Here is a 23,926-nt window from a genome sequence, read left to right as displayed (position 1 = left end):
GTACAGATCTTGGCTGTGTGACTAACAGCATATGTTCAATCTGGCGTTTCGATGGACCTGCCAATCTAGTCAGTAATGTTATTCCATTGGTCAAATCAGTCCATTGATTGTACTAGGGAATTACAATTGAAAGAAGGTTTGAGTATTAGTTCTAGGCTTTTCTCTGTTTTTTGGAGTGGGCCTCAAGAGAATTGCAAAGCCATCTCTCCTTAATTCTTAGACAACTCCACTGAAGACACACAAAAATGCACATTGCTACACTGTTGTGTCTAACAGACTGGGTGGCGTATGCCTCATGGAACCACAGAACAATTAGAAGAAACATTGGCCAGATTACCTAAAGTCAATGTAAGGCATCTAAAAGTATGCAATAGCTACAAATAAGTCAACAAAGAAATTGTGTGCCACTTGCTTGTACCAAGGCTCAAGACTCCAAATCCAGATCCACCACAACTTACATCACACACCCTACCTTGTCATTCAGGTATCCTATTTTCAGGATGATCTCTGCATTGGTCACTCCATCTGCCATGGTCAGGTCTCCCATCGTATCTCCCAGCAGAATGATGTTGGTCCTGTTGGTCAGCTGATTGAAGTGTTCAGTGTCCTTCAAGACAGAGTTGTCCTTGTTGAATGTGTGAATCAACTCCCCTTTAAATCCAATCAGCACACCCTGTACAGTGAAAATAAAGCACAGAAACAGACTGTGACCTCAAGTTAATAACTTATGAGAGCTACTTACGTTGTAGGAGCTTTTCATAGAGGGAGGTCGGTCCGTCGAGATCAGGCTAAAGCTCACCAAACTATGGTCTATACAAGATCAGCAGGACAAGGTCGTGTCAGTACAGGTCAGTAAAGTGTTTGATACTGGATTGACCTTGGACCAGCCCTTCGGCCCTTAAAGAGTTCCAAGTGTGTGAGGAAGGTACTTCATTACACTAAAGGCATGCCCTCTCCTGTCTACCGAGGATGCATTCACACAATTATGGTTGCCCAATAAATAAAAGTCTTACGTTGAATACCATACAAAAATAGAACAAACAAGAAAAAAATATGTGATAGAGGACTGCAGCAGAACTACCAAGAGCAAAAAGTGTATCACTACCCATCAGTGCTGTGTTTCAAGTTGATAAAGACTTATCAACTAAGTACAAAACAAAACCAGCACTTGGACTAAGGTGCGCTACACAAATTGAAACACTCACGTTTCCTGGGAAAGCTCCTTTTTAGCAGCAGTTGTCTGGCTGGTTTGTGACTCAGAAAATGGCTACAAGAGTTGCAAACACAGGAACATTTAATACATTCAGTAGACAAGGGAGCTACAAGGCTAATTGTACAAACCAGCAGGTGAATTAAGATTGTGATGAGTGCTGGTAGCAGTAGTGAACTGGAATCTCAAAACAGACATGGACAACGTGCTCATGCCGGCCCTCAAATGTACAAAGTGAGTTCCTCTCCTGAATTATATGGCTGTGTCCACAAGAATGTTCCTCATGGATGTTTGCCAGGCTGAATCACTGACGATGCCTCCACCCAGCCAACCCTAAAAGGACCCCCCTGGGATTTACCCTACCATGTGCCACACTATGTGGCCAGTCCGGTCTTGCATGATGTGTGGTCAAAATGTCCAATCAACACAGACAGGCAGAAAGCAGGGTAAGACGGGAAATCCACCATTCAGATTCCTGTGTGGACTTGCAAAAAAGACGAATCCTATGCTCAAAGGAATGTGGTTCTAGAACACTGTTATATTTACACTCTTGCTCTCTGCCTCTTATCTATACAGACTTTGAAAAAACGTTAAGAGTCAAAATAAATTCATTACCTTACAGAGGGAGAGGAGTACATGCACGACAAGGGAGACGCCAGGCTCTTTTTTCACTATGAAGTACAATGCCTCAAAACTAGGGTAGATAACTAGCTTGTCACTGGGTGAGGGCATCTAACCTCTTATGCAAGTAAAAAAAAAAAAAAGTCATAAAAGTTGAAGGTCTTTTCAAGCCTTATTATTTACAGTGAAAGTGGGTAACCTATTTGTTCTCCCCCCCCCTTGCCCACACTCAAGACCATATGACATTGTAGCACAATGGGTGGCACAAAGAAGCCATGTTCTCGATAACCAATGAAAGGATTGAGTGCTCAGTGCAGACATTTGGGCATAATTTAAATTTCCTACTGGTGAGGTATAGCTCGCCATCCATTTGAGGTTGATCAAATCAGCGTATGGAAGTAGGAGAAGGTTCAATCAGAGCTCAATTCTATGGAAGCAAAGGGAGATTCATAGCGGATGGAAACCATATCAATTCAGTTTGGTAATGCCATCCAGAATTTAAGCAGCAAGAGGTAATTTGGGTGGGAAATGCCGTGGCGTGGGCAGAGATTGAGCCTAACAGCTGAAATTGCAAGTGTTCTGGGGGAAGAAGCATCCCTAGCGTTGACTATTTGTATAGCCAGTTTGCGTCCAGATCCTGGCAGAGAATATGATTCAAAGGAAAACATGATGAAAGTAGATGGAGGGTAAAAAAAATTAAAATGTAATTGTGCAGGAATTAAAAGGAGTTGCAGAAATCTCCACTTAGTTTAGTTTGTGGCCAGGAGATTAGGTTAAAACAAAGATTATGGCAGGGGTTTTTACTTCACATCAGAGCTGAAGCTGTAAAGAGGGTGACTGCTTTGTCCCCTGCACCACCCAGTATTGGAACATCGATTTTGATGTCATTAAAGCAAATGTAGTTTTCCTTCATCCAGAAGAAACACATTATCAGGGCAGTATTTATTGTTGGTCATCTCTTTATTTTTGTTTTCTGGGCAGAGGTAGATCTGTGTGTCATCAGCATATCCATTTTTTAATTGTGACTGGTGCCAGTCACCACGTCACAATATTAAATCTCAACCGTGAGCAGTGTGAACCCGAATACATGCTGCAGGAAACCAGAAAAACTGGTTGATTTTGCTGGACCATTTCTGAAGTCAGCTGTAGTTTTAAAGGATTAGCTGGATACAATCCAGGGGAATTCCTGATTCCCATCCACGGTTTCAATACATTTTTGGTCAATACCGCAATAAGATTCAATTTGATCCTGGAGTGGCCATGCTGTCTGCTGTCCTGTATCCTGAATCACAACGCTGCTTTTTTTTCTTAATTTAATTAAAAAGTGAACTCTGGACTGGCACTTTTTAGGGTATGCAACATTAAAAGAAGTTCTTACTCTGAAAGGATACACCTCATTTTCCAAATATGTCATTAAAGGCTTTTAGAAAGGACTGTGGTTTTGTTGCCGTTTTGTGCCATTTCTCCACTAGTGATGGTTGTTTACAATTTTGAAAAAGGAAACCTATAAAAGGATCGAACAATTGGATGAACTATTGGGTCGTAAGGTCTCATTGGACATCCAATACCGAATGCTAACATTCCAAAGTTATTCTTTGATTATAGCTTTTACAATTTTCGACAAAACCTCAAGTTTCCTTATAGACTCCAGGATATCACCTTGGCTGAACATGCAAACTATAGCAAACACTGGTCAATGGTTTTCTAACTTAAAGCATTTTAACAAGGGATCGTCCTTAGAACAAGCAAAACATCCACATCAATGTCCCTCAAATTTAAAAAGCACCTTTAAAACGACAAAGGCCATGGGTGTGGATCAAAAAGGGGAAAAGGGAACCAGCCATTTCTGAAAAAAATTCAAAGCACAGTCTAGTTTAATCTATAATTCAGGTGCGCACAGAACTGCAACATCCATATGTGGGACAAAATCTGTCAATAACCATCAAGTAGCACATGCACAGTATCGTTCGAAGTCATAGGAAATATATACCCAGTAACTATTGTGAAGACTCTACAAACACACATTACAAATACACGTCTGGCAAATTTCCACTTATTGTGCATGACAATACATATTCAAGCAATGCCCTAATGTGCTTACGAATATGAAAAATACACTGCTTCATCTAGCATCCTCAATCTAAAAATCCAACACAAGTCATGTGAATAAAGATCTATATAAACAAACATACACACACAGTTCCAACATATTACCAACTGTTCCAAATACACCCATACATACATTTCAACACACGATCCCAACATCAACTATCACACAACATAAACAAATAGAATCCTGCAATCAGAATCACATTCAGCACATTCCAAACACATTCTAACAAACCATCATTCCAATAAGCATCCTCACCACCCTCCCTCACACATATACACAACCCCCCCCAAACCAGCCCCAGCATCTGTGGAACCTTTACTCACACAGGTGGAATATAACAACTGTTCACATTGTACATACCTTCTTCTACAGTTTTTTACATCCTTCAACTTTATGAATGAAAAATTTACATTAACTTTAAACTATTGTTTCTCCTCCTTTCTGATTACCCATCCTATGCATTCTGAGTGACACATGCCTGTCTGACTTACTCACTAATGTATTTTGGTAAACTGCCCATCCCTCACCCCATAGATCACAACCTCTCCTTCTCTGAAACCATTTCACTGCAATCTAATAGTAACTAGCCTGCTCCAGCCTATCTACTCACCAACCATTTGTACGAATTCCCATTAATGATCGCACCTAAATTTCATTAACCTAATCTACCACAAAGAAACCGGAGTAAATGCATGGAATATTTTCCTTAGGAGTATAAGACGAATCCCAATAACAATAACAACCGCATAACCACTACTGAGTTTCCAGAGTAGTGTTACCCGCCATAAAGAGCTTCGCCACCTTCTCAGGAATAGTAGGTGCTATATAAAGGCAAAGGAAAAGATTCAGCTGTTAGGAGACCCAATAAATACTCCACGTTTTGTAGACCTAACAGTTCTTCTATTCCAAACAATGTTGAAAAAGAAATAAAGAGCGGAATATATTTGTGGGATTCATAACATGAGGATCTACATTTCAGAGATAGGTTATAATGTAGTAAGGCTTATAGGTCCATTGTTGAGCATTGCTAAATTAGCATGAGCTTCGCTGCCTTGAACCTGCTTTTGCGCACGACACTGCAAGCATCTATTCTGCAATACTTATTTGTGCCCCTTTTACACATGAGAACTGTCTGCTTTGCAGATTCTTTGCTGTGCTGTAAGGTTTAGTCTGCACATGATGTTTAAGGTTAAACAACAATGTCCCTTGTTATTCTGTTCTGATCTGTCCCTCGCACCTAGACATAACAGGCTTCACACAGCTGCACCTCTGGAAATCGTGTACTTTAATATTGCAAACACAAGCTGTTTTTACATACACGGAGGGACACCTTTCCAGAGAGAAGACCCGTGTTTGTCCTGCAATGTGAACATTGCATCTAAGCCGTGAGGTATGGGGTCTGCTGACAAAGATCAGAGGTCTTCTGTTTCATAATAAACTATCTCTTGTCACGGGGAGGGTGGTTAGGTCGCTCCGTCCTTTTCCACTGTTTTCTATAACATGACATCCCCGTTTGTATTCTATGGAATTGTAACAATGCTGATTATATTGTGTTTATGCATTCTGCTGCTAGTATTGGCTCGTGTACTGCACAATAGAGCGCGTTAGTTGAAATAAACATTTTAAACTATACTGAGTCTCTGAATACTCGCATTGTGGACAAGTATGAGTGCCTAAGCGAAAGTGTCTGGCTCCCGTGATTCCCAAGAAAGAGTTACGTGTTCTGATTTGTCTAATCATTGGTAGCTCCGCTGTAGATGGAGAACGAATGAGACACTATAGCTAGTCGGTAAGTGTAGTTCTGTGTATGTGCTGAATCCCTGCAACAATAACAAGGTAAGAACTTCACAATGTACACACAGTGTTGAATATCCTGCTTAGCTGTATGATGTACCGTGAAATATAAAAAAATTTGCATTAAAATATAAAGTGTAATGAAAAATTGCACGTTTTAAATGAAGTTATACATCATTTATAAGTAAACAAAAGATAAAATAAGTTACATCTGAAATGAAGGTACTACAGCAACTGAAAAATGAAAAAAGCACACATACAGTACAGAAAAATAAAATAAAGCATACTATAAACATAAGCAATACTACACAACATAATGTTTAAAAAGACATTCAGTTAATACTCAGCGCCAACATACAACATGCCGGAAACAAATGAACTACATACAAAGTTTACAGTATGACCCATAGCTCAACACGACATCACTGAACATCAAAATAAAAAACAAACAAATTAAGAGTGGGAGAAGGTTGTATTAGTACATTGGCTACTTAGTTTCCTGACATTTTACTTCTAATTAATTTTGGTTATAACCTTAACTTTTGTTAGATATATATCGTAGATATATATAGTCACTTTAAAAAAACAAAGTACAGTTACGATTACAAAATAAAAACAAAAGAAGCCCTGAAATTCTCCAGGTATCTTTATCTCCACAAACCATAGCTTATGCACCTGCCAAGCAAGCCATGTCACAAACCAAAATGGATGCTATGGACCTGACCCTTGATGTAACAGATGGCTCCACAAAGGACAAATTACCTCATGAGTGGAATGACATCTTACCGTACCATTAACATTACGAATGGAAAAACTATTGATATGTATGATCTCTTTGTTTGTGTGCCTATATTGTTATTGAATGATATGGTGAAGAGTCCTTACATTTATTATTATGAATATTGTGAGGTCAAAAGCCCTGCCTTTGTTGAATGATTTATGGTTTGTTTGGCAGGTGTGTGCACTATGGTAATAAGGAGATTTTGAGGAAAACAAACTCAGGGGAATTGATTTTACCCATTGACGTACACTGAAAAAGAGGAGATTTTAGGTGGGCACGGCTAAAATAAAGCCCTTTTGGGCTTAAAAACATCAAGAGTCTCCTGACTGAATCAGGTCTGTTCGCATGTATGGTTGTACTGCCACTGCCTCTTCCTTCTGCCCTCAATGGTCTGTTGCATTTTCACAGTCACTATTGCCTGTCCTGCATGGTTGTTTTGCTGCCCCTGCACCACTTCCCCTGCCCTCCATGGAACATGGTCTTGTCACTGCCCTGCCCGCCTGCCCATATGGTCAACTTGCTGCCTCTGCCCCCCTCCACCCTGCCCTCAATTGTCTGAGTCTGTGCGCTTCACCTCTGCCTCCCCACAGTATTCTAATGAACAACTAGATCACTAACATTCTATATTTATTACAAAACTGTGGCACTCCTGAAGTCATCTTGATGTCATCAAAACTGCAAAACCTAAAGTATTTCCTTTAGAAATTGTAACAAGCATTTACAATGCAATAGGTCTCGCATTGACACGAGTTTGAGCTATTGGCATTGCAAATAACAATGCCTTTTATTTTTGTTTTCTTTAAAAATATAAATAAAAGGCATTGTAATTCACAATGCCAATAGCTTAAACTTGCGTAACTGAAAGGCCTATTGCATTGCAAACGCTTGTTTGTCTTGTTGAGGGCTTGATGCTCTTACTGGATGCTTTGCGAGGATGAGAAATTGTGCCTATCTGCGCCTTACCTGATGTATATGGTGGGTGAGTGTTTATTGTCTAAGTTATACTGTGCGGGAATCATTATGTGTCTTGTCACTTAATCGTGTTGATGGCACTTGTCTGCATGTACTATCCCTGCCTGGTCTCTTTGTGGGATATTCAATGTTGCCTCATATGAGGAGAGCGTGTGATGTAGAATATTCTAGGGAGGGATGGAGGGGGGAACGGTCTAAGTTTTACAACTCCAGGTAAGATTTTGTAATCTTTATGGATCTTGGTGGGAGAGTTACGGAGATGGTCTGTCTCTGCTGCACAATCCACCTTAGGAGGTCCCACCAATGTGACACTCAACAAAGCATCTGGCATGAAGCCAGTCTTGGCCTGAGGGTCCTTCTAGGACTGCCCTTCCCGCACCTAATTCTGCCTCCTCCACAAGCTGGTTTGACTTTTGATAAAGCGCTTGTGAATGATCTGTCCAACTTCTTGCAGGAAATTGACGATATTATTAGCATCACAGCCCTCGCTAGTATCCTGTAATATGGTACAAACAAACTTAGAACTGTTTATATGGGAAAAGGGGAAGCTGATAGAGAATTGCGCTAATGAGTGAAGCCGACCGTAGATAGATACTGCCTAGGACCCTTGCAACAGGGGATACAAGAACACCTGAATACAGTAACAGATGCTCGGGTAGATTTTATTTAACCACACTACACTTATTGATGCTTCATTACCTAGTCACAGTCCCAAAATCAGAGGCATGGATATAAAAAAAGGGTTAAAACGCAAACTCACCGCAGCAGCCCGGCTTCAACAGGAAGCCAGGCAACCTTTGTTGGGACGGGGGCGGGGCCGGACACGCGACCGGAGCTTCCCAGGAGGCAGGCTGCAGTGGCTGGCGCATGGCTCCGGTGCAGAGAGAGGAGAGCCCTGCGTGCAGCCGGCGTCCGCCCGGGAAGCCAAGGAGCGGAGTGCCGGTGTCCCTGTGCCCGTTGACGTCGGAAGAGTCCTGCGGAGTAGAAGTCCCGGTGAGTGGGGCTGCAGCGTGTGTATGTATGTGTGTGTGTACGCGCGCGCGCCTGTGTGTGCGTGCGTGCGTGCATGCAGAGGGGTGGGGGCTGGATGTGTCCGGTGAGTGGGGCTCCGTGCTTGCGTGTCTGTGTGCACTGCTTGTGCCCGGTGAGCGGGGTTGGGAGTGTGTGTGTGCGGGTTTGTAACAGGGGAGAGGGGGGTGCGCACGCTTGTATGTGCCTGCGTGTATTGTGCCTGTCTGCGTGTGTGTGTGTGTGTGTGTGTGTGTGTGTGTGTGTGTGTGTGTGTGCGCGCGCGCGCGCGCGCGTGTGCCTGTGCGTGCAGGGGATGGGGCCTGCCTGTGTGCGCGCCGTGTTTGCATGCAAGCCCTGCGGTCTGCGCAAGCGCGCTCGCTCCCGCGGTGAAATCCGACACTGGGAAAGCTCGTGACACTTTGGTGTCCACTCTCCCAAATACGGATAGCATTAGTTGGCGACCTGACAGCATTCATGCATCGCATGAATGCTAACGTCAGCTCGCCCTAAAAATGAGGTGGTCTTTTTTCCACAGAAAGTGTGGTTAGTGTTCTAAAAAGCTAAAATAAGGACACATTTTCTGAGTTCTCAAATAGCGACAAGCACTTTTCAATTATATGCTATCTTTATGTTTATCTAGTTGATCACTTGATAATTTGTTGCAGGGGAGAAGATGTGGCGTTATGGTCAGAGCTTCCGACTTTGCAACTGGGGAACCAGGTTTGAGTTTCGGCATCAGCTCAACATCCTGTGATTCTGGGCAAATCACTTAATCTTCCCAAGCCTAAACCCAAAATAAATGTGCCCTTGTCTAATATAACGGAAGCTAATGTAAAGAACTCCATTCACTTCGGGTCAAGTCCGCGCTATATAAAACTAAAAGAAAAAAAAATATCTGCATTTTGCACACATCTGCCATTTTCTCCGGCGGCCATCTTGGAATACTATTCTGTTATGACACTCCCTAATTTCCTCATTTACTGCAGTATCCCCAGTAGAAAATGCTTTCAGTTTTCCACTTCGATTCCATCAAGAAGGTGTTCAGATGTGCCACACTTTTGGCATAAATTTAAGAATGCAAGCGCTAGAGTTGTTCATTAGAACACTGTGGTAAAGCTGCTGATCACCAGGGAGTTGACTGGCAGTCTGCTGCTCGTGTTGAAAGGGCATGTTTCAGGCTGCATTTCAGAATGTTTTAATGAAATAGAAGAGGAAGAGGAAGATATTTGAGAACTCATTTAAAATGTGTTCTCATTTTGCTTTCCACGGCACTAACCATCATTTCTATGACAAAATGAACCCCCTCATTTTGTTCCTTTTTGATTAAACAGGGGAGAGATGTCATCAGTTATATGTCATTTAACATCTCATAATTGAAGTAATATGTGAGGCCATAACCAGTGCATGGCGGGGGCATAAGTTAGACTTGGCTCACTGAACTATAACTGGCGAATTTCAGTGTTATTTGGCTTCTTGGTTTTTTTTTTAAACAAATTTTTTCGTCAAATGGTACATATGCGGCAGAGCTCTGTAACCCAGAAACTTCTGCATAATAAGCGTACATTATTAAGACTTTGACTTTTCACACAAGTAAATCAAAGAAGAATGGAGAGTGATACTGATAAAAGGAATCATGAAGAAACCCTAATCCAACAACCCCCGTTATTTGGCTTTTAAGTACTAGTTTTTAAACTCATTTTAACACCTAACTATATCATTACTCTAACTACTTTTTCCAGTGTGTATATATATATGTATATATACTGATTCTTCCGTTCTCGTGACTTCATTCACTCCGGACAAACTGGCGCAGACCCAAAATTCGGTGCAATAACATAACGCCCTGCACCACCGCCATGCCGCGTTTCGGGCAACACAGTGCCCTTGTGTGTGTGTGATATATATATATATATATATTTTCACGATTGATCCTGTCGCAGAGGGAACTCCACAAGTTGGTGCTGGGTTCGGGACCAGGACCGGATCCCGTGAATTATTTTTCACGAACAGAAGACCAGCACTCCGCACTTCAGAATTAAATTAAAAGTTTATTTCAGACACTGTTAGAAGCCTACGCGTTTCGAACCAGATGGTTCCTTTTCACGGCAGTGTTAGCAGTTGTCCTACTTCACTTACAATTATATAGCTTTTAATGCTTATCCTGGTGCATTATGGGACATGCAGTTTAGCATTCATTATGCATTGTTATCTACATTTTTACATTTCTAACATTTTTGCATTATTAATGTTTTCATGCGTTTCAATTGTGGGCTAAGTGCCCAATGTTCAACTTTATAGCACGAGGAAAAAGTGTCATGGCAGTGTAGTGAACTGCACAGGCGATTACATTGTTCTTCTCGTTAAGGCCATGTGGTCATCAGTCGGGCTGTGCAGTCTGATGCTATTTCCTCGGGCTGAGTGCCCTTAACACTGCCATATCTGCAGACACTTACATGTGCATGTGCATTGATTTGAGAATTGCTTTCTCAAATCAATGCACATGCACATGTAAGTGTCTGCAGATATGGCAGTGTTAAGGGCACTCAGCCCGAGGAAATAGCATCAGACTGCACAGCCCGACTGATGACCACATGGCCTTAACGAGAAGAACAATGTAATCGCCTGTGCAGTTCACTACACTGCCATGACACTTTTTCCTCGTGCTATAAAGTTGAACATTGGGCACTTAGCCCACAATTGAAACGCATGAAAACATTAATAATGCAAAAATGTTAGAAATGTAAAAATGTAGATAACAATGCATAATGAATGCTAAACTGCATGTCCCATAATGCACCAGGATAAGCATTAAAAGCTATATAATTGTAAGTGAAGTAGGACAACTGCTAACACTGCCGTGAAAAGGAACCATCTGGTTCGAAACGCGTAGGCTTCTAACAGTGTCTGAAATAAACTTTTAATTTAATTCTGAAGTGCGGAGTGCTGGTCTTCTGTTCGTGAAAAATATATATATATATATATATATATATACACACACACACACAGTAATATCCACATAACAAAACTGAAAGTTCATCACTGGCGTTCTGAAATGAGACAAATAAGAGTGCTAAATACTGCTCCTCAAGAGGCACAAAGATATTACGTGTGTTTTTTTAATTGTGCCATGGTATATCTGTGGCTCGTAAGCAGCAAAAATATGTAGATGTGTCTTTGTGCGATGTGTACTTGTTTACCTCATGTGTACTTATGTGTGCAAAATCTAGATTTGTCTCAGTTTGGCTTTGTTTTTTAAGTTACACACAATGACGCTAAAGCATTTTCCAAGAATACAGCAAACCAGTACTGGACTTCGTCAAACTAGAAACACTTCAAACCACCCCAATGCTCACTTACATTCTCATTGAAGTCCATGTAGTTAGAAACCACTTTAACATTGTCGTGGAAAACCCCGGCTTGCCGGATGACTTCCTCTAGGATGTCACCAATCCCAGCCGAGAATATAAACAAGGGGATATTACTGCCATAGAGTCCATTGAAGAAAACATCATAACCTTCCCTGAGAATAGAAAATGAGCGACATTTGTTGGAGATTAGCAGAGAATCAGACAACATGTACTTCTTTATCTTTAAATGGTGACTTACATACAGTTGTAAAATAGTCAGCAGTTTGAAACACCTTCATTAGGAAATCATGAACAGACCAGGAACTGGGTGAGCAAAAGTCATTCTCTGGATGCCTCAAACCCAGTGTGAAAAATCAAGCTTAGTTTATTAATAAAAATCACCCGACATCAATTAAAAGCAACAAGTGCCAGCAACGAAAACCTACTGGTGTCATAACTGAAAACCACGTAACGTTATAAAGAAAACCAATGGTGCAAATGTAAAAAAAAAAAGCCATAACATCAATGAAATCCAACCAATGGCTTTCATTAAAAATCAAGCAATGCCAAAACGTGAACAAACTCACAACAATGAATGCCTAGCAAACAACATCATTAATGAAAGCCTATCAAAATTATCAACAACACTCATCTTAAATCTGGTAATCCCAACCACTTTCATCAATAATGGGCACAAACAAAACACGTGAGGACTCATAAATGGCAAAAAAACAGCATGCAGAATACTTACACATATATATAAAAAAGATATATTAAAAAAAGATAAGACCTTTGGTACAGGTCAACTTAAAAGAACTTCAGTACACCCAGCCAATAACAATTTATAAATGTCCACACTCGAGTTTAATTCCGAAATTACTTACTGGCAGTCTTCATTACACAGAGTATTACTCTTCCTCGATCCATTACACAACTCAAGGGGGAATCCTGTACCCCTGAGAAAGGCATTTCAGTTCATTTCCACACAAAACAAAATTAGAACTCCTCCCCATTCCAAATTCAGAGCATAATAGGAACATTCCTATAAAAACTCTTATAAAGCTTCATGAGCAAATACAAAAAGTGAAAATTCAGTTCATCATCAACTGACGTCTGGTACCTGGGCAGAAACGGCGAGAGGGGAAGCAGAGAATCAGAACTGGGACAAGGAAAAGTGGGACTCAATGTAACAACAAGCATTGAAAATGCAACAGGTCTCGCCTTTGGTTAAGTTAAAGCCATTTGCTTTGCTAATGGTATTGTATAGCAAAGCGAATGGCTTTAACTTAATAAAAGGCCCGACCTGTTGCATTTTCAAGGGTTGTTATTATGCGCACACACACACATGTTCCACAAACCAATGTGTCTAAAATTCAAAGTAGAGTAATGTAAGAGATTCCATTTTCAACAACATACAGACTCCTACAATGTCAACAGTGAAAGGAAACCAAACAACAAAGTGTGAGCTAATTATTGAGCATGCTAAATGAAGTAAAATTTGTGTTTAAGGAAAATGTTTGATCTTCAAACTCGATATTGATTGACCGAAAAAAAAGTAAAGTCATACCATGCAATTTTGATATACGTGCATTATAATGTTCTAAACCACAGCATTCTTTTAGTGGTCTAATGGTGTCAATTATTTTTAACTCTGGATTCTTTACAATTTTTCTTTAAAACACAAAAGGTGTTTGGGAGCGGAATCAGTTGTTTTGTCTTATAACAGTAAAATATCCATCACTTTGTGGGTCTGTATGCAGCATAAAGTCCCCTACATTGCATGTAAGCAATAAGCGCAAATATGTTTGCCTATTTAAACCTAAATAGATCATATGCCGATTTACCCAAAGCTAGTTTGGAGCCATCTAGGTTCTAAAAACAAACATGTGCCTTGGAGCACTCTGGTTCCTGAAATGATTATGCGCCCCAAAGAGAGCAGGAACTGGCCCCCAAGCACTGTGGAGCGCACTGGCGCTCTTACATATGAAATACGCCCCTCAGTTGGAGCTGACCCCTGCAAAAGTGGGGCAGCTAGCAAATAATGCCCATCGTGGGCGGCACGGGCCCACGGGGTCTTGGGACCCCCACGGGGGTCCTCTAAACACATAGGGAACTGGTGGAGTCTGCCTCTCCCCACCAGGATTCCCCCATACCACTCACCGGCTTGGGGGGGGGGGGGGGGGGGGGGGGGGAGGGGGGGCGAAGGCAGGACTCCGTTTCCGGGGCTCTGGAGGTGCGCCTTCCACGCGGTGCTCTGTCTCCTCAATGGCGAAGGGCAGGGTCTGGGGCGGCCTCGCTCAGCACGGCATTGGGACTCTCTCCTTCATCACGGGAGCCCCACGCTGCTATCAGCCGCCTTGGCCACCACTTCTCCACTTCACCCAGGCCCCCTCCTGGGACCCTGTGACTTGGATGTCGAGCCGGCAGGGCTCTACCGGCACTCCTCTTCTGGCCGGGTGCAGTCCCGCACCCCCCAACCAGGCAGACAGCTTCCGGGTCGCACTAGGCAGCGGCCCGGCAGCAACTCTCTTCGCTCGGGGCTGCTGCAGTGAGACTCGGGGTTGTGATTATAATAACGAAATACGGGCAAAGTCGCGGGGTGGGCACCAGCGACCTCGGCCTGCTGGCGTAAAAGGTTTATTATCTGCTTTATGGGGCCATCTGTTTCGCACCATAAAGAAGATAAGAAACATTAACGCCAGGAGCAAGTCGGGCAAGTCCGTCCGAGTGGGACGGAGAGAAAAGTGTACATCAGAGGACACTCTTTTCCAATGGCTGGCCACCGTTTACCCTGAACGGTGATGTCAGCCAATGGAAAAGAGGGGCGGGGCTTAACCCCTGCTAGTGAAACGTACTCTAAAACATAAAATCTCGGCAGCGAGACTGCGCATGTGCGCAGCCTACGCTAGCCGAGAACTAAAAATTAGCAGAACATAAAAAGGGCATTACTAGTTCATTCCTCTTCAGTGTCCCTTTTCACAAATCAGGAGGTTAATAACATGAAATCATGAAAGATAAAACATAGGAGAAAACTGATGCATGCAGATTAAGGTGAATTTAATAACAGAAGCCAACCCGTAGAGCGAGGTCTACAATATTTTTTGTTCCAACCCCACAGGCAAAATGTTTTTAAGTTGGATCCCCTCCAAAGGTTTATGGTAAGGAAGTCAAAGTCCCTTTTAACAAGCATTGGCATAGCCAATAGGTTTCGCCTTTGGGACCTTATAAGTGTTTAGCCTTGCAACAGTTGATGTTGTTGCACGAAGGATATTGTGCTGCATAACTAAATACTTATAAAGCCCCAAAGGCGAGACAAATTGGCAATGTCAATGCTTGTTATATTTATTTCTCCACTCCTGCTGTCCACCCTATGCATATTTCTCTCTTCTCTGCCTTCCTCCCTGGGTCTGTGTTGCTCACGTCCGCACCCCCCTCTTCTATGCCACCTCTGTATATTTCTTTATAACTGGCTCTGACCAGGTACAGTACACATCTTAACACTGGTTCTGGTCCTGCAGAGGTTGGTAGGATAGGGGAGGGTGAGATCAGTGGAGGGGTGGGAGTGAATGGTAAAAATGCTGGAAGTGGATATTTTCCTGACAGGCCAAAAGATGTGTGTATGTGTGTGTGTGTATACATACACACACACACATATATCTATGTATATATATGTGTGTGTGTTTATATATTCATGTTTAACAAGAGAGCAATCCTGCAAAATGAGAGGTCATGTCCACACTGGTGCGGGTGCAGGACCCGTAATAATTCCGACACAAAGGTCCTGGGAGAAGATAATCTCAGGAAGGCTCGCACTCCACAGTGTCAGCTTTCAAAAAAAGCTTTATTGGCAACGCGTTTCGCCTGATCCCAGGCTTCATCACGGCCACAACAACAGATTCATGGCGCCCTTTCACTCTTAAAAAGCAAACGCAGGGTGGGCACTCATCATAAATACAGAAGAAGTACTGCATCTTTTTGCTATGGCCCATCCATTTAACACCCGATATGAAAGTCATTCCTAACATTATTAGTAAAGCCTACATATCGTTGTTAACATAAACATTTGGCTGCTGCATTAAATCACATTTGTAGTGAGCAAAGTACATTCAGTACAAAAATAAAATTAAATAAGAGAAACATAAATAAATATAGAAAGGCCAAGTGGCTTCAGTGCATATTCATATTTCATGAGATTACCCTCATAATTCCATGCGCTGTATGCCTGCCAAGTGGCCAAAAAACTCCACACCCATCATGTCTACTGAATTGCACATAAGCAGGCAACCATCAGGCATAAAGATTTAAAATTATAAATATGTACAAAATTACAGCTGGCACAACAATATACAGTACCTCTCTCAATGCCCTACAAGTATTAGCAGAATTAAGATCCTCTAACCCCACTGTTTGTAAAAGGGAGTGACCAATACAAAAACCCTTGCACACTGCGGTAATCTGTGAGATTTGCAGCCTTGATGGTTGGCATGTCACATGATCAACTCAAGTCTACTGTACTGAGTGTAAACTTACCCACAAGGCTACCACCTGGCTCATAGTCATAAAACTGTGGTTGGCAAAACAAAATATTATCTATTCTATAATGTTTTAACATGGATTACCAATGCAAAGATTCTATTCCCTGGTCACCAGCACCGAAACCCTAGTCTACTACGGTAGTCTGTGAGAAAACGTGGCACCATCACCAGGGCGCCTTATTTTGCGTTTCAGAAGCACAGGCCCTACATCTGAGTAATGTGCCATCCATATTCGCATTTTTGTGTATTTGGGGTTAATGGTATACTTTATTCCATCGCCTGCATGCCTCGTGCCCAGCCCCAGTAATCACTAAATTCACTGAACATTTCGAAAAATAATCTGCAATAAGCACTTAGTGTGGGGCGTGCCAGTGCTTTAGATGGAAACGTAGAAGTGTGGGTACTCCCTAGATAGAGTACCTGTTTGCTTTCAAGAAGTGCCGGTACTCTTTCATTAAATGTATTGCATCAGTGCTGAGAAGTGCAGATACTCTCCCTTTCCAATTAAAGAAATGCAGGTACTCAGTACCGGACAGTACCTGCCCATTTAAAGCACTGGGGAGTGCCCTCCATCAACCCCGTCCGCTGAGCTCCCCTTCAAACCTGATGCCTGCAGCGCAGCCAAAGGTCACATGCTGCATCAATCCCCGTCTCTCAAGGCGCCGACGAACGCAGCCTTCGGCAGAAAAATAGTGTGGAGGAACAAGGGCCCCCGACTAACTGTGGCCCCTTTAGCTACAGTACAAAATAGAACCCACCTCCCCTCCCGCTCCCCAAAGGGTGAAAAACACATGTTCTCAAAGTTATTTAGAGTAAAAAATGGCCTTCGAAAACACGACCTCGAGCCAACCTCGTAAGGTTTGAAAATGGAATTATTGGCCGGGCCACTGCTCCGATCCCTTGAGCCGGGCATTTTTGCCCACCCCCTCCCCTTACGAGCAGGGTAGCGTGCCAGCTGCCCGCGAAGCAGGGGATTAATCCGGAGCAATTTCTCGCAAATCTTAGGAGGGCCCATCGCAATGAGACTTCCCGGGAAAAGTTACCCGGACTGTGGTAAATAAATAAATAATACCCTATTTTTGACTAGACTTATAGCATAACAGATAGCTCAATAAATAAGAGTCAAGATTCGAGGTAGTAGGAGTTTCTGCAGGTTTATTACAGCATAAGGACAGGGACAGGACAACCTGCATAGGATGACCCAGCAGCTGCTGGGGCTAGGTCTGGGATGAGCGCGCCAACTTTTAATAACAATACATCGACTTATATACATAGCGCAAACACATAGCATTACATTGCAGTAGGCGTAGCAGTGGGTGGAGCAGAGGGCATGACGCGTAGCAGTCGCGAAAGATAACAGTAAAAAGAGGTGTAACTGGGAGTATACATAGACATGTGATGCAAACGTAACAGAATATGTCATGAAATGGGCGGAAACATAGGAGGGGGCTACCTAAGGAGCCGGGACCTCTAACCTAATGGTGCGTGAAAACTGGCAATGACGTGTTACTAGGAGAAGCTGGGGGCTACGAACTCTGTGCTAGGAGCAGAGACTAGAGTCTGGAGGGTCGGAGCGACATGTACCTAAACCCTATCTGGTATCTGATGTTTAGGGAACATGTTGATATAAACTAGAAGTCATGAGGGGAAAAGCTAACTTGATTCTAAGACTGGACCATGCATTATTCTACATGTAGTGCGTGATGAAGAATATTAAATGACCAGTAAATGCAGTATTTCTCTAACATGGAGACGTATAGGCTAGACAATGACGGAAACTATTGATGCAGTTCAGTAGCTTAGGAATGCAGAAGAGGAGGACTGAACTGATAGCTGGAACTATAACATACTTTTTGGCAGACTCAGAGGCAGAGCCAAGCTACACCGGGCACTGCGAGGCAGGGAGTAAGTGAAGGGTCGAGGATACAGGTGGGGGCTGTATCGCTCCTCAGCGAGGCTTTCAGGAGACAGGAGCTGAATCTGATGTCCGGGCCCTGTGGAGGCCTAGAAACGGGGACTTTATAATGGAATAACGTGCACACTGAGAAACGTGGCAACGTAACTTTACATAGGCCTGATATTCGTAGTATTCACGAGGACTGGAAACTAACATACTAAAGGTGGACACAACTGGAATTGCGTCATTAATCGGACATGGGGAATAACATATGCATATTGGTCATGCACACATAACATATGATGGATGAAGCGTAGGGACACAGAACATGGCAAAATTTACTTTTCCACATTCCCTCCTTGTCACTACGTTTCCATCAGGAAACATCAATATTCATGATACCATCTATCATTTCATACAGTACCATTTGCTCGTCTCGAATTGTCTTGGAACGGGATTTAGAACGGGGCTTGGGACTAGGAATACAAGAGGTAGCACACATGCTGCAAATCGCAGGGCCACATTGTATACAGAGGCAGCAGCTAAATATGATCGCTACTACAATACCTAGAAAGGACAGGACTTTCCATCCCCAGGCGGAAATTATATTCCAGAACCAACCGGACCATGTCCAGGTGCCTGGGTCTTGATGTAACAGATGGGCAATTTTATGGAGTCTGGTTATAGCTGAATAAACAGACGGCGCGTTATTTGGAATGAAAATGCAGCAACTAGATCCGAGAACTATACAGGCCCCGCCCCTATCGGCCAGTATGACGTCAAGGACGAGACGATTCTGTAAAACGACAATTCTCATAAAGGATTGCTCTTCAGTTAAGTTACCTAGAGCGGAGGCAGTCTCATCTACTACTGCTTCAAGGGTTCTTGTTAACCTACGGATTAGCTTACTATTTACAACTGTACCTAAATAAGGGAAAACACCTTTATCTATATCAATGAATTGTTCTGCGGCGGTTTCAGTATAATCGACAATCGGGAGATTTCTCTTGTGTCTAGTATGTACTAGGAAGGAATTCCTATGGTAGTCAGGTGAGGCTAGGAAAACGGGTGGCAGTAGGAAGGCAATGTAACAGGTTCCCTCCCAATCGAGGGGCAGACGAACATATGCAGTTTGACCACAAACAAAATAAGAATGACGTGAAGCTTTGAAAACAGATTTCCCACTGTCACTATACTGGATAACAGTAGTACATTCACTATGTCCTACGTGTACAGAACCATAACTACGGACACATAATTCGCCTTTGACAGGTAGTACTGAAATAGCAGGTAAGTCTGGAGTAGTATCAGACTGAACATTCAGGATCATGAAATTCGACGAATAATTACCTAAATTATAAACTTCATTTTCTAGATCTAAACCTGTTCTGTGGGGGAGACCTTGCTTGTCTGGAAAACATGTACTGGTAAGAAAAGACATATCTGTTAAGGATAACGTTAACGTGGACCATGCTGCACACGAACCATTATGTGAAAAAGGATAAGGAAAAAGTGGCAGAACTCCCTTCGGTGTCTGGAAAGGGGGGAGTCGACCACACACCCAACAATTAGTGGCATTGCTGGTCTGGTGTGAATAATGTAACATACGGATGAAAGAATTGTTGCGCATAGCGGGGCGGTATGAATATTCGTGAGGAGGCAGATCACTAAACGTGTGCTCTACTGTAGCATTAGTAGACATATTTACATGAGGAACTGGAAAATACAGATAGAACGCATAGCTGGTGCAGGAAATCAAAATGCTGATGAATAATGTGAAACTTAGAAAAACGATACATCTGATTGAACTTCGACTGACTCTCTCACTATGGGGGTCTATTTTATACATGTCAGAAACAGTCTAACCGTTTCACCTAGGGGAGGACTTATACAATCAAACTGACTGACTTATTTTACTAGACCTGAGCTTTAACTTATACTCCTGCTGCGGAGTTTTCTCTAACAAGGGAGGGGTTGTAATAATGTCTTGTGCGGGACAGTCCTTTAAAACAATGTCTTGACAGTTCTTAAAATCCTGGGAATCCTGGGAAATGTTCTTGGAGACGGGTTTCAATCCATTGAAAAGCTTTACATGAGAAAGATGGACCCACCCTTTCCTGCCTTCCAACTTGACGGCAGTACGGGTGGTCAAGAGGACCTGACGTGGCTCCTTCCAACGTGGTTCCAACGGACTTGATCTGTCAAAATTTCGGACCATCACAAGGGAGCCTGGAACGATCTCGTGCGGTGCCACCTCGGTATTGTCTGGAAATGCGGCGGCAACCTGTGAACGACATGAGTTGAGGGCAGACATCAAGGAAGCTAGGTAATCTGTCAGCATATTACATGAAACATCGGTAATACTTCGGGGTCTAGGAGTACCCCACATATTAGGGGGGCGGCCGAATACGACCTCATACGGGGACAGACCTGATCTGGAATGTGCAACCATGCGCATATAAAATAAAGCGACTGGCAGAGCTACTAGCCAGTCCACACCTTTGTCTTTACATATTTTAGCAATTCGGATTTTCAGGGTCTGATTATGTCTCTCTACGAGACCGGCTGCTTCAGGATGGCGTACACAATGGAACTTCCACTGGTACCCTAACAACAGGGAAACGTGCTTCATGAGTTCAGATGAGAATGGCTGACCGTTATCAGAATATACGACTCTAGGGAGTCCGTATCTAGGGAAAAATTCACGAACCAACTGCTTGGCAGTGGTCGCGGCTGTGTAATCTGGGACTGGATATGCTTCTGTCCATCTGGACAAAGCGCATACTACTACAAGGACATACTTGAAACCTCGACATCGCTCCATCTGAATATAATCCATCTGGAGGACCTCAAAAGGGTGGTCAGGAGGCTGGAAACCACCTTGTTCCACCGGAACACTTTTACCTGGGTTAAACTGACAACATATCATACAGGTACGGACTTTCTGCTTGGCTGCAGCTCGTAAATGCTTGTTGAACCAAATGTTCTGGATACTGTCTAACATAGCTTTTTCTCCTAAATGTGCTGGACTATGTGCGGTATTGATAATGACTTGAACCATAGAGTCGGGGAGAAACCATGTGGCTCTACCCTTCGTTAACCATCCTTGATCTGTCTGGACCCCTCCTTGTTCAGACCATTTCTTGATTTCATCGGGAGTAGCATGTAACTGGATATCTATGACGTCTTGAGTAGGGTCCTTAACTGTCATGCATGTAGTCGGATCTGGAGTATGTGTCTGATTAACTGGAATGTCTGGAGTCTGTGCTGTAAGCTTGGCTGTGCGGTCTGCTAGATCGTTACCTTGGGAAATAATGTCAGTAACTTTCGTATGTGCTTTGCATTTCATGATAGCGATGGATGTCGGTAAATGTATGGCATCTAACAGGGCTTGAATAAGGAGACCATGCTGAATCTTGGTTCCATGAGAAGTCATGAAACCTCTCTCCTGCCAGAGCACTCCGAAGTCGTGTACAACTCCGAATGCGTAACGTGAATCTGTGTAAACATTAACTTTCAGGTTCTTGGCGTGTATACAGGCTTGTGTCAGAGCGACTAGCTCTGCTGCTTGAGCGGACAGGGTATCAATACGGTGTGTTTCAATAACTTCAGTGTCAGTAGTCACTGCATACGCGGCGACTAGTTCTCCTGTACTAGTTCTCATACATGAACCATCCACATAAAGTGTCAGGTCGGAATCTGGTAACGGAATGTCTGTCAGGTCTTGTCTTGGCTTTGTCGTAATGTTAACTACTTCCACACAATCATGTGTGTCTGAATTTAAACTAACTGATGGTAACAGTGTAGCAGGATTCAGGACGTTGCAGCGTCTAATTTCTATGTGTGGCTGGAACAGTGTCAATTCATAACCTGTTAAACGTGCAATTGTCAAGTGCTGTGTTTGTGTTCGGTTTAAAAGAACTTCTACTGAATGTGGGACTTGTACTGTCAGGGAGTGCCCTAAAACTATGGAATCACTTTGTCTGATAGCTAGTGCTGTGGCTGCAACTGACTTGAGGCACGCAGGCAACGCCTGGGCGACTGGATCTAATGTGCTAGAAAAATAAGCACAGGGCTTGTATTGTCCTGCTTGATCTTGTGTGAGAACAGATAATGCTGTACCTTCACGTTCAGTAACGAAAAGTGTAAAAGGCTTACTGTAGTTCGGTGTAGCTAGAACTGGAGCTTGACATAGGGCTTTCTTTAACTCGTTGAAACTAAGTGTATGTTCAGATGTCCAAGGGAGGACAGTCGATACGGCTGCCTCCTGTGTCGTTAACTGTATCAGTGGCTTGGCTAGAAATGCATACTGGGGAATCCATTGTCTACAATAAGAAGTAAGGCCGATAAAGGCACGTACCTCCTTCTGGGTTCTGGGCTGGGGAAGACTCGCTATTAACTGGATACGGTCTGGTGTCAGCTGCCTTCCCCTCTTGGACAGCAAGTGCCCTAAGTATACCACTTGCTGGACACAGAATTGAAGCTTCGAAGGTGACACCTTGTGCCCCATCTCGGCTAGGAAATACAAAACTGTAAGTGACGCTCGTTCGCAGTCACGTTCAGAACGGGCTGTGATCAGTAGATCATCGACATACTGGAGCAGGGCAGTGTCAGTTGGCATATGAATGTTGTCTAGTTGTCTCTTGAGTGCTTGACTGTAAATACTAGGGCTTTCTGTGAAACCTTGAGGAGCGCGTGTAAACATATAGCTCCTTCCATTTAAACAAAATCCGAAAAGAAACTGGCTGTCTGGATGAATTGGAACACTAAAAAATGCATTCTTGAGGTCTATGACAGTGAAAAACGTGGCTTCGGAATCAATAGCAGTTAACAGGGAAGAAATATCTGGGACAACTGGGTACTGAGGAATAATACATTTATTAAGCTCTCGTAAATCAATCACTAATCGATATACTGGGGGTGCATTTGGATCAGTACGTTTCATGACTGGAATGATCGGAGAATTACATATATTGGAGTCAGTTTCTACAACTACTCCTTGAGCCATGAGCTCGTCAATAATTTTGGATAAGGCTGCTACAGCCTCAGGTGGCAATCTATACTGTCTGATTCGTGGTAACACTACACCTGGTTTGAGAGTCACACGATGGGGTGTGATTTGCATGTAACCTACATCAGTTGGACCTTGCGCCCATAAATGCTGCGGAACATTAGACAATCTTGAATCAAAATCTCGTAATACATAGTGACCCTTAAAGTCACGTAGGAACAGACGTATTCCCTCCGGGGAACAGCATATAACGGCACCTAACTCTTTCAGTGTCTTAATGCCTAACAGATTTTCTGGACATGACTTAGTAAGTAACAGATCAGTAGTACGGGACAATGGACCTACTTCTAGAGTAACTGGCTTAGATATCTCATTAACTATTGGCTTTCCTGAAAATCCAAGGGAAACATTTCTTGAGCCTGAGAGCGGAGCCCCTGGAACTTCGGCGTGACTAATTGTGGTCCTACTTGCCCCTGTATCGATCAAAAACTTTCTGTCTTTCCCTAATACTTGACTATGAACATAGGGACCTTCTTGATCTACAGGTATCTCGATGAGAGGCAAGCCTACCTCCCTCTCTAGGCTGTTTCATGAATATGGCTGGTACTCTGGATACTCGGACTGTGCATACTGG

General features: G+C 43.0%; 1 protein-coding gene across 1 annotated transcript in view; it reads right to left on the bottom strand.

Annotated features, from left to right (window-relative positions):
- The window catches only part of NT5C3B (5'-nucleotidase, cytosolic IIIB), a 70,397-nt gene that overhangs the window by 3,942 nt on the left and 42,529 nt on the right, over nucleotides 1–23,926 (bottom strand). The window contains exons 7-8 of the mRNA XM_078645445.1: nucleotides 11,860–12,022; nucleotides 473–673 (exon numbers count right to left, since the gene is read on the bottom strand). Of these exons, the coding sequence (XP_078501571.1) occupies nucleotides 473–673; nucleotides 11,860–12,022 (364 nt within the window). The remainder of the gene's footprint in view (nucleotides 1–472; nucleotides 674–11,859; nucleotides 12,023–23,926) is intronic.

This window comes from Lissotriton helveticus, chromosome 5_1, assembly GCF_964261635.1.
Source record: "Lissotriton helveticus chromosome 5_1, aLisHel1.1, whole genome shotgun sequence".
Classification (NCBI taxonomy): Eukaryota; Metazoa; Chordata; class Amphibia; order Caudata; family Salamandridae; genus Lissotriton; species Lissotriton helveticus.
Note: the sequence above shows the minus strand (reverse complement) of the source record. Positions and strands in the feature narration are given on the sequence as shown.